This window comes from Aythya marila (genome assembly GCF_965140915.1).
Source record: "Aythya marila genome assembly, chromosome: 2".
Lineage (NCBI taxonomy): Eukaryota > Metazoa > Chordata > Aves > Anseriformes > Anatidae > Aythya > Aythya marila.
In genome coordinates, this window is record NC_139043.1 from 151,999,377 (window position 1) to 152,011,764 (window position 12,388).

A 12,388-nucleotide genomic window follows, 5' to 3' on the forward strand; every position below is an offset into this window, starting at 1 on the left:
GTCACGTTGCTAAAAAGGGTAGAGGCTGACACCTTTATTCAGTGTATAAATATGCATTGAAGCAGCTCCACTGAGATTATTCTATTTTTTAGCAGGACTCAGTCTTTGTGCAAGCCTGATGGATTCAAGGTTATACAGAGCTTTTCAAATTCTGAATCTTTGCACTGGAGCTGCGGTTATGATAAACCTACAGTGAAGAAAATCACCATAATGGTAATTAAATATATATATATATTCAGTGAAGCAGATAAAATAAATAAAAAGAAGTCAATCAGGAATATTTTGGTATGTACCAGCACCACCTACTCATCCTGACTGTGGTCAAACAACAATGACATAGTAAAAAAGTAATCCTCTAGTGTGTGAGAAGTGATGTCTATATCTAGAGTCAAGTTCTTAGACATTTATGTTCGTGGATGTGGATGCTAACAACCTAATGAAGAATGACTTTGGTATCCAGTGTACATCAGGGTGCAGAAGTAAGCTCACCTAACCCTGCACTGAATCTAGAAATCAGTAATTAAAAACTAGCCACAGTTTAGTGACTTTTAAACAAGTCAGATGTTCACTTGCTAATTTTATTTTAATATTAATGACTGAACCTTAAGAAACGCAAGAACATCACAGTTTCGTATATAAATTATAACAAATAACACCCAGAAAATCTTCAGTCGGTGATAACATTGCTGAGGACCATAAAGGCCAGGACATGTTCTTGGTGTCTTATATGTCTGACCCGGACAGCTTTACCACAAATAGTATTCAGAATGGTAAAATCTAATATTAAATAGAGATACATCCCATAAAATTTATCAGCCAGTATCATTCAGCAACATGACTTCTCATTTCAAGGCTATTTCATGTACTAATTAGGAAACTTCTGTCTAGATAACCAGAGCATGAAAATGTTGGCTGTGATGACTGGTACAGTATCATGGCATATTCAAGGGGCTGTGAAAGGATGCAAGGTCTCTGACATCCTCTAGCAATTGCAGCTGGGAATAAAGTTTGATTCCTTCTAGACACATTTTACTTGTGCATTCAGTGCATAGATGGAGGACTGAGCAGGGAAGCTACAGTCAGAGCACTCCCAAATTCCCCTGATCTCCAGAGGAGTCATGCGTGTCAAGTACTGGATTGATGAAAGTCTGGATTTTTATCCCTACGAGATGAAAATCTAGACTTTCTGAGGCCAGTCCCAGGTACATCTCATGGCCTGCTGATGATGGTAGAACTTCAACAACAACAGTTGGAGGAGAGGGCAGAGCTGGATGAGGTGCATAACTAAATCTTTGTGGGGAATTATGGGGCTCTCTTATGATGGCTCTCTTATAACGCAGCATTTTAACTAACCTGATTTTTTATTTCCCTATCAGATGTGGACATATCTGCCACATTCATCCCTCCTAATGGGGTGACAGGAGGGTTACATCTTCTGCTGGCTCAGCACAGATGTTGGCTCACATCCAGAGCCAGCGTGTCAAGATGCTGCGGAAAAGTCACAAGTAACAGTCAGTGATATCAATCACTCTGATTGCACTTTTCTGCCTTTTTCTTTCAACTAAAACGGAATGCATCGAGAGCCCTCACAACAGACATCTGAGCCATGGATGGCAGCCTCTGGGACACTTTGCAGTTTTGCATCTTCAGGGGATAAAATGCTCTTGGCAGAGGAGAGCACAGAGAACCCATTCTCCAGATGGCCATGAGTTAGGTTTTTATCTTGTCACAAGCTACAGCAGCACCTGCTACTTACAGGGGGTCCAGCCAGTCCGATTCCTGGAACACCTCTGTCTCCTGGCTGTCCAGGGAGGCCAGGAGCTCCCCTCTCACCCTGAAATGAAGGCAGAAGTTATACGTTTTGTGCACTGTTGAGAAAATGTGCCAAAATGCAAGAAGGTTTTACAAAAGAACATAATATTGTTACATCCTGACCTGATCCTGCCCACCAAGGAATGGGATCAGGTTATGTCAGGACAGAGATACAAAACAGTTTCTGTAACGTCATGCCAGGAAAAGTGCCTCCCTCCTTGAGAGGGGCACCAGCCCACCTCCATGAGCACTCACACCATGTCAGCACGTACCACATCACATAACTGAGCAGGAACGCAGCTTCTAAAAGTATTTTAATTTATTTTAGTGCACAGCATCCGATTTCCAGCAGTATTCCCATATGCTACACTGGCTGATACACTGCAGTAAATTGAGAACTTCAGATTTTTGTTGAACAGCGCATCTGCTTTTATGGAGTTTTACATTTGCAATTGCCTGCAGGGTATTAGACACTCTCCTTGGCTTGGGCAAACACTAAGCACCACAGTGTGCTTTTCTTTCTCTGCATTTTTACGGTAGACAGCTAAACTGCAAACATTGCTAAATAAAGATTATTTATCCAGGGAAGACAGAATTAAAGATGTGTTACATCTTAATATTTTCCTTTACCAACATAGGACTGTTCACAGCAGAATATTAATAATTTTTAAAGCATTTCTACCACTCTCTCTAGGGGACTACACTACAAATGGCGAGATCTCCCTTCCAGAAAACTAAATTTTCTATATTAAAACCTGCAGAGCACAGACAACTACTTGGCGCTGTTTAATGGGCATTGTAGACAGAGAGTTAAGCAAGAATTCAGATACAGTACTTAAATTTAATGTCCGTTCTCTTTTCTTGTTATAGGTAGAAATATCAAATAAGATTTTTATGGATTGTATTGTAGTTATGAGAGTCAGTCTCACGTTGGCAGTAGACTTATAACAATGAGTCTTATTTATGTTGTTTATTATTACACTATTTCCAGCTATATAAAAGCTTGATAGAAAAATGGTTACCCATGGATTCTGCCCACCCTGAATTTAGTCTGCAATATCTCCTACTTTATTTCCTTTCTTTCCTTCTTAAACTAATCTTATATTACAAAGAAGCAATACTGTAAGGACAGTGAGAGAAAATGTATTCTGATTAGTTCAAACACTACTGCAGATCCCTTATCTGTTATTTTGTTCAAGAAAATGATTTCAATACAAAAAGTTCAATAGCATTTTTCCATGCACAATTAAGATCCCTACCATCTTGTGTTGATATTGAACAGACTATTTCATTAGATTTCCCACTGTGTTTTTTTTTTTTTTTTGAGATTTTTATGTTACTTCTGACTCTGTTATTGTGTCTATGTTCTGAACTGACCAAGGTATATACAACAGAGCATAAATCATTTATACAGAATGCAACAAAATCAAAATAAAATGTTTCATAGCAGCTTGCGTATTTAAAAAATACTGGACCTATATGGATCCAGTTTCATACTGCTATATTCCCACCTCTGTCATTTACAAAATCTGTTTCAATACCTTATTCATCTTCCAATACAGATCAATAAACAGCCATTTCAAAAAGAATTTCTCATATATGTGATTGAAGACTCATGTAAAATCCAGATGCTTCCAGAAGCAAATGTTTTTGCCATTTTACTCCTTTCTCTATTTGCTGTGCACTTGTAAGGGAATAAACTTTATTTTCCATTGCAGACATTAACTTAATCAACAAGTTAGTCTGCCTTAGCTACAGTATAGGAAGGCAAACCAGGCCTATTCAGTCTCAATGGAAAATAATTAATTTCCCTTTGAGAGAGGTGAAAGAAATAAATGCTATGAAGGAATGTTCTTTGATGAGTTGACAGGTGGTCTCAAGAGTAGTTCATCCTTTTGCTATGCAATGTCTCTCTTGTTGCATGGATTAAAGGTCCCCAGTCACAATTTCCCTGAAAATGTGTGCAGCATTTAGCATTTAGTCTGTGTTGAATTTGCATAATACTTGAAGAAATTTTAAATGTGGAAAGTGAACACAGTTAATTCATATCCTAGTATTTGCATCTATAGCGGTATTGGAATAATAAAGAAAGGAATGTCCTAAGTAGTTTTTGAGTGCAAGTTTCACAACCTCTTTTTTCTGGTGAAAAACAGACCATATTTTTCACCACAACTTCTTCTTCAATTTCAGCAATGAAGGGAAGCAATCTGCAATGAACAATAAAGTCCAGACTTTCTCACCTTATGCCCAAAAGGTCCTGGCAAGCCTGGTGGGCCTCTTTCCCCCTAAAGTGACAGAACCGAAACCAAAGAAGCATCATTGCGCAGCCAAAGACAGGAATCTTTGAGACAGTGAAAACAGCAACCACCCCCACCACCACCACCCTCCTTGCTCCACACCATCCTTGTAATATTCTATGGATAACTTGTAAGCAAATTAAATAATCTACTAACTTTATTACAACTAAATGCTTTTAAGGAACTTTCAACAATCTAGGTGTTTTTGTACTGGTCACAAGGACATTTGATCGTTAGTCCTCGTGGAGGTCTCCATTTGGAGATGGCCAGCATGACACAGCGAAGAGGGTATAATGTTCAGAAATACATCTTCTGTTCTCTTTGCCTTTTTGCATACAGCACTGGGATCTGCAGCATTTTGCATGACAAGACCTTTCATGTCTTCAGGTAGATGGCCTGTAAGTATCTGTGATTAACCTAATTCTTTACCAAAGTCCACCATTTCACTGCAGAAGCTTTGTTTGTCTAGCCCATACTGAACTACCTGAGACCAGAGCTTGCTAGCAGTACTTACCCGTTCTCCATCTTTACCCTTGCCAGGCAAACCTGGCTCTCCAGCAGGCCCTGGTTCACCAGCAGGCCCTGGTAAACCCACTTTTCCTTCTTTTCCTGGGTCACCCTGTAGAAGACAATCCAACAAATCTGTTAATCACACCCTAAAGTCTATTCCTGTCTCAGATCTTTCATTGTGACTAAAAGATGTGCATTTTCTTCTAGACTCATGATCTGAATTTTTCTTGGAATCACAAGGTATCTTCTTTTTGGGAAGCCTTTTCCTACAGGAATATCAAGATATTTGTAATTTTCCTTAAAAAATAAAACATTTCAAAATGTTTTGGAACCAACTAGATGAGGGAGCCCTTGATTCATACATGGTGCTGAGATGTATATCAGTATTCTGGAACACAATTTGACTGAAAAAACTGTAATTCATCCTCATTTTAAATCCCATGTCCTACATATAGGGTGCCATGTCTCTGATTAATCATTCTTACTATAGCAAACAAAGATTGGGACATTGGCATGATGGGCACTGTGAAAAGTAGTAGTATATTACAAGTCCTTGTCCTCAGAGAGAGCTCATTGCCTAGCTGTAAGATAGGACATAACAGTTGAGCAAAACAGACATGCAAAGCATCAAGGGTGCACTGAAAAGCTAAACCAATGGTCCAATTATAGCAGTTTATCAGGAAAGCAGAGATCTCAATTTCCTAAGCAACAAAAGGAAGCTTTTCTTCCATCTTGTCAGGTGGTGAGGACAGAAGAAGATCATCATTGTATTAAATGGGTAGCAATGACTTCACTGTATCCAGTTGTATCTCAGTGGTTTTACTAAATTATAAAGCTGAAGAGGGTGAAGTCCTTTTAGCATTTGTAGTAGAGGAGGTCAGGTGAGATGACCCATGAGCCCATGTGTCTTAGTAGTCCATGAACCTATGAAATAATTTCCCATTCAAGTTGTTTCCCTACCAGGTTACTTAAAATGGCCAAGAAGAAAAGAAACAAATCCATGAAAGAACAAGCTCACCTTTTCCCCTTTTTCTCCTTCCTTTCCTGGTAGTCCGGGATCTCCATGCACTCCCTGAAGAGAAAAGAACTTTAAGTATTAAAACTTTTCTTTTTAGGCAATATTTGATACTAAAGAAAATGGATAGACCAGTGTATTCAGTACAGTCTATCTCAAGGATTAGTATCAGTTTTACACTTTCCAGTACAGACAACTAGAGAATCCAGAGAATCAGACAATCCAGAAAACCACAGAAGAGCTGTGTACCAAGTGCTTAAAGGAGTTATTTTTTCAGTATAAAAAAGAGCTGAACAGCAGGAGCAGAAATAGAGCTAATCCCGGATTTGTGCATTCTCCTTCTACCAATAACTGTTTCATTCTGTGAAATCCCCAGTAGTTCTTAATCATCACCTCTGTGTCAAAGAAGCCAAAAGTCTCACAAAACAAAGTCTACATTTCTTTATGGCTAATGTTCTTCAAAGCCACAAACTGGAAAATGTAGCGGTGTTTGTTTTACTTTTTGTTTCAGTTTTTGACCCTTTTCATGTCTTGGCAGATCAAAAAGGTTTCCTTGTCAAAATATAGATGATTATATATGAGCTCCAAATCAAATACTGTAGCTTCCTGACTCACCAAAATATGTGTAAGCTACAGAGTAGTACTCCATTTTAAAATATGAAATGCTGTGGCACCATAAGGTTGGATTGACTTCTATGTGTGGATGCGATAATTATTTTCTTTTATGCACCAGTAAAAATCATTTACAACTCTATTAGATTTTATAGGTAATATATTGGTATTACTAGTAGAGAACTTAGCTTAAAAGAATATGAAATTGACCAAGGTCTTCATTTTGGATATCACCTTCCAGTTTGAAATGATATCACCATATTAATACAATTAAAGGAAATGTGACTTAACAATTAGTAGAAAGGCAATTTAAGATTTCTCAGATTTACAAGCTGACAAACTCTACCTTAAAGAGCCCTCTGTGCTAAACCATTGTGCCTGAATGCTTTATCTTGGGGTTTAAGTGCTGTTTTTCACTTACTCCAGCATAAACTCAGAGAAATCCCAGGCTCTAAATAGAGAATTACACTGGTGGAACAGGGAGTAGAGTAAGCCTAAAGATTTCTATGCAGACAATAAAAGCTCTATCATGCACAATTTAATAATGGTGATGAGCATGTACTGAGGTAAGGAGGATGCTGTACTGACTTCAAGGCTCTGATTGTAGGATCTAATACTTACATGTTTTCTTAACACAGAATAAGAGCTTACTATGCAATCTTTATATCAAGAAGTCAAGTTTTCAAAAGGAAAGGACAAATGGAAATGAGGCAAAGGAAACAAAACCAGCCAGACAATAAACATCGCAATTTTTCTCTTGAAGAGCTGGCAGCAAAAAATGTTTTTGACAATTTGATGAGGAGTGAAGCAGCTCCATGCCTCCCTCTTGTTACAAATGAATATGAAAATATGTTTAATGGAAACACCATTCCCAGGTGCCACCACATCTTTCAATTCAACCATAAAGAAGTGTAATGAAACACAGCCTTTTGAACCTTATAAAACACCCCATGGGAGGGAAATCTAAACATGTTAAATAAAGAAATCAGGGCACAGATGGGAAAACAAATACACCAGCACATACGTACCACATTTCCTGGCAATCCTCTTGGACCTGGGGGCCCTGCTGGTCCAGTCGCACCCTGTTTTAAGAAAATCAAATGCAAGTGCATATGTAATTCACAGCTTGTACTATCACAGGAACAAGATGTTCCAAGTGAGATTGGAGTTCATGTCAGACAAGGTGTTGTACAAGCACAAAACAAAAAATGGTGCTTTTGTGAAACACTTTGTAGTGTAAAGAAGCATGAAGCAATACAAAATGGATGAAGACTCTCCTAGGGAGCTTAAATTACCCACCATCAAAATAAATCCTAAATCTCACTGAGATACGGGAAGAAAGGTCTGAGACCAAAACATCAAAAGAACAGAGGAAAGTATGTTGATTCATCATTAAAACAAAAATCTAGGCCAACAAAATATGCTATGTTGACAATTCTACCTTTCTCTACACTGAGGAGCAAGACCTGAAAATACTCATTCCCACTACATAGACAAACAGCAGAAACCATTCAGACTGTTGTTGTTCTGAATTACAGGCACTTCTGTCTTCAAGTGAAAGCTATTTGGGATGAAAGAGCCCCTGTATGTCCCCAGTCATGTACAGGGGACACAGGAGCATGTATGCTTTTGGATTTTTTGTCCCCATAGAGATGTATGTTTTAGGGTTACCAGGCTATAGTTGGACATTTTCCTCTAGACTTGATAGCATCAGGTCAAAGTTTTTATCTCTGGAATCCTTCATCAGCCTGCAGTAGCCAGGGTTCACCTGCTGCCACAGCTTCACAAGGAAAAGAATATCTATTAGTATTCCTAAGCCATTCATGGTAAAAACAGACAGGCTATCTAAAAACATCTGCATCAGCAAAGTGAAATAATCTGTCTGACCTGGAGTATAGAAACTCTTTCTATCAGAAGAGCTGGTTAGCAACATCTTGCAGATACTAGATACAGGACAGTGCAAACAGTGGAATATGGTAATATGGTGAAACTCTTCCAGAGCACAGCTCTTCAGAAAGTGAATGACTATCTGTTTGTCTGGCTCACTAAAAGAGAATTAAAAGTTTCCTCATTTCTGTGTTGTTCGCAGTCACTGGTCTATAAGCCAAAATAAACGTGTAGAGCAGTGGCAGTCTGTGAAAGAATGGCAAACAAACAGATGCTTACATATGCTGGTACTTGCACATCATTCATGTCCTCCAAGACACCAGGTAATAATAAGAAATAAAACCAATGAATTGGTTTGGGGATAGCTGGACACTTTTTAACTTTTTTCCCCACAAAGTTTAAGGAGTCCTTCAACTGAGAGTGACAGAATGCTAGGGACAGGCAATTCAGAGTTCAGGGTCAAAGCACTGCTAAATACAACATCTGAGCACAAATCCAAGAAGGAAAACCATGAACACAAAGATACAAGAAAGAATTTCAAAGCTCTAGGACACTTTGCTTGGATTTCCTATGGCTTCCTTCTCCCAGATACAAACATCATCTTGCCCAGTCACTGCTTGAAATAGTTCTTCAGTCTTCCTTCTCTGCTTAAAAAGAAAGTACGTGGTCTTTTATTCAGCCACAAAGGGCTTATACACTGCCACAATAATAAAATAGGACTTGAATTCTTCACTGTTCTTTCAGAGAATAGCAGCACTCCCTACAACACATGCCTTGAAAAGTGGTATGTGATGATTCCTATGGTGCTGAGGCTTTATTAAAGAAAGCAGAATTGACTAAGAAGCCTAAAACCAACTGTGATCAAAAGCTAATTCTGGCTGCTGATGCAAAGCTCACTCCGTGCACAAGCTGGCTGCCTGGGCTTGGCTGATATCGCAGTGAGGTAGCAAGCTCAGCCTCACCTCACTCAGAAAAGAAGGCATTTTATTAGAGAGGGAGAGATTTGGCCAACAAAAGACAAACAATTCAGAGCTGGGCTGAGTGGGGCATTGATCGGTTTGGTGCAGCTGAGTCTGTTTCCCCACAAGCAGTGACTCCTTCCAGCTGCAGATTAGGATGCGCCCAGTGCCCAAGCTGCTTGGGACTGTGAATCTGCAAAGCAGGGACTTCAAAGTCCCTTCAGGTGTGTTACTATCAGGGAAAAAATGCTGCAAGGGAAGCAGTTACTCACAGCCTCTCCAGGGGCTCCAACTTCTCCTCGAGCGCCTTTCTGCCCCTTTGTGCCCTGTGCAGAAAGAAAAGAGATGCCAGCTGATTAGTGATGGGATGGGACTGCCTGCCAGACAAGAAGACTTCAAAATGCCTGAATGTGCACTCAGCTAATCAATTCACGGAGGAGTTTAACAGCTGAGGAAATGGCTCCCAGTTCTCTATGCAGCAAGAAAATGAAATATAAAAATAAAACCCTGGGACATAAGAGGAATTACTAATGACTGATCAGCTCAGAGGCTATTTCACAGCACTGCATGCTGAAACTTGCAGACATTCATCTAGGGGAAGCGCTTTCCTATCCTCCGGCCTACCTGCTACTTCAATGCCAGCTGAACTCTGATGATCTCCCTGCAAAGAGGAGCTTTTGCCTGTGGTTCTCAAATACAAACAACAATCATTTAGAAATGGTCAAAACAGATCACAGTGCAGAGACTTTGTCCCATTCCTACATATGACTCAAATGCCTTAGCTCTTTTATAAGGTTTTTGGCAGGACTAAGAGGAGTCTACCAACTGATTTGGTCCCCCTTTTAGCAAACGTGAGTTTAAAATTGCATGGCATTATTGTTTTTGTTTGTTTGTTTTCATGATGCTAAGACTGCTGTTAATTTGTTTATACAGCTGATTCCCTAGTAATAGATGATTACGTAGCTTGGACACAGTACAGATGAAGGCAGAGTGAACACCCCTACATGATTACATGGAATCATACCTCAGTGGTAAATGGAAATAATGGGCATGAACCAATAAATTTTTAGAAGACAATTGAGACTATAAATCTATTTCACATAAGACATGGTGCCTTCGGGATCAAATGGGCTGGGGTTGAATCTGAATGTTCTGCAACACTTTGCTAATGCGTTGCAGTAACTTATCTGTGAGACCTGTGCTTTGAAGGCACCAAAACAAGATGCTTTCTTGAAGGAACCTGAAGTTCCTGAGTCTCTCAGATGACACTCATCTCGATTCAGAGATGACATATTTCTGCTTTGATTCTCCTTATGTTGTCCTGATGTCCATCATGAACAAATACCTCTACAGAAGTCCCTGAACTTACAAAAATGAAGGAGATGTGGGCTGTCGGTGTGTAGGGGAAGGATTATTTCCAGTGAAATGCACCATGAAGGCAGTCCTCTTTGGTCATACCACGGCTTTCTTTCTTTCTGTCCCTTCTTACCTGTAGTCCTGCAGGTCCTGGGACACCCTGTTCACCTGGGACCCCTGGTAATCCCTGCAAAAACAGAAGCTGAGGTGGAAGAGCTGAAGAAAACTGTTCAGTTCTTCTCCTCATCAAAAGAAGATGTTTCTCCTTCCCCCCATCAAGAGAAGAAAGTGTTTTTTTTTTTTTGTTTTTTTTTTTTTATGGAGGCTGTGACTGAATGGGAGTCTGCCGCTCCTCAGGGCTCCCTCCAGAACAAGAGCAAGGCAGAATATAAGCAGAGTAGCCAAATGCATAATTTAGCTGGGTCACATCATTTCAAAAGCCCTTAATAAATCCTGTACAACCTTACTGTCAGCCAAGCTCTGTGTTGCAAACCCCATAGTCCTTAGCCACTAAGGCCCTGGGATATAAATCAGGTGCTTAATTTCATGCAGTCATCTATCTTCCTGTAGAGCCAAAGCCAAGCACCCCCGTGGCCATTTCTGATGAGAGAAGCATGCCAGCTTCAGAAGGAGCATGTCCCACCCTCTCCTTCCAAAACAGACAGTCTTCAGACATGTCTTCTCCCTGATAAAGTTCAAAACTAGCTGAAAAAAAAACGTAGCTGTTCTTACAGGTTCTCCACTTGTTCCTTGATCTCCTTTCTCCCCTTTTGGTCCAGGTTCACCCTATATAAAACAATAAGAAAAAACAGAGAAATAAAAGCTAGAAGGCACACCAGTCATGTTGTGATATTAATTGCAAAATATGTTCAGTTTAAAAAGAGAAGAGCTTCCCTTCACGGAGAAGAGTAGTTAAAGAATTTACGGTCCTAAAATTTGATCAATTCAGCTCCAATGTATTAATAGGCCAGATGGCACAACCACCAGCAACAGCACCACAGCCACTGCATTGTGCTGTGCATCAGGAATGTGGTCCTACAGTCCTACAGGGGGAAAAATGTTCCACATACGGGCAAGCTCCCTTTTCCACCTATAAGACAGAGGTTTTCAGGGTCTCAACTTGAGCATTTCCAGAAATATGTATTAGATGGCTTTTCCAGATCTCTAGTTTTGTTAACACCACCACAAATTCATGCAGCTTACCCCCCTCCTGCATTGTCAATATATCCTTCACTACCATCACTGACTAATAGGATTAATTTACCTCTCTTCTTCCTCTTTAAGTAAATTGAAGATGCTTTCAGACAGAAGTTCATCAGTTTTGTTGTGCGTTCTTTAATAATAATCAATAAGTACATATTTCTGCTTTTTATAAATTGGGTGGAACTGCACACAATTATGGTACCAGCCAGAATAACTCGGTCACTACTTGAATAACCATGGTTGTTTATTTATATGACTATATGTATTCAGGCAATAGCACTCATTACTTATTCATTATTTATCATAGGAGGTGTTTCAATTATGCAATCAAGGAACAATAAGAACATCAGTGATTTAAGCACCCCCCAGCACACACACAAGGAATAGTGATCAGTCAAAATGCAGAATCCGTGAACAAACCAGTTTGTATTTTATTCACATCTACTATTTGCCAATCATATCTGCAACATCTGGGAATTCAAAGTCCATTTGCAAATGATTCTCTAACAGACAAAATAAATGTAACAGCATAAATACTACTTATGTCTGTATTTATTATGCATTATGAATAAATATTATGGTTTGTGATAAATAATTTGAGGAATTTTACTTTACAATTAATACCCCATTAGACCAATTCTAATGAGGCAGTCCCTGATGCCATCTACTGGCCTTCAGAAGAATAGTGCAACCACATGAAGTACTTAAAGCAAAAGTCCTATCTAACAAACCTGAAT

At 39.4% G+C, this 12,388-nt stretch overlaps 1 protein-coding gene across 1 annotated transcript in view; it reads right to left on the minus strand.

The window, feature by feature from the left end:
• Nucleotides 1–12,388, minus strand: part of COL22A1 (collagen type XXII alpha 1 chain) — a gene marked incomplete at its 5' end in the record, with an annotated part of 198,133 nt that overhangs the window by 36,873 nt on the left and 148,872 nt on the right. Inside the window, 8 exons of the mRNA XM_082755403.1 lie at nt 1,757–1,834; nt 4,053–4,097; nt 4,624–4,728; nt 5,638–5,691; nt 7,275–7,328; nt 9,365–9,418; nt 10,582–10,635; nt 11,181–11,234. Coding sequence (XP_082611529.1) covers nt 1,757–1,834; nt 4,053–4,097; nt 4,624–4,728; nt 5,638–5,691; nt 7,275–7,328; nt 9,365–9,418; nt 10,582–10,635; nt 11,181–11,234 — 498 coding nt within the window. The remainder of the gene's footprint in view (nt 1–1,756; nt 1,835–4,052; nt 4,098–4,623; nt 4,729–5,637; nt 5,692–7,274; nt 7,329–9,364; nt 9,419–10,581; nt 10,636–11,180; nt 11,235–12,388) is intronic.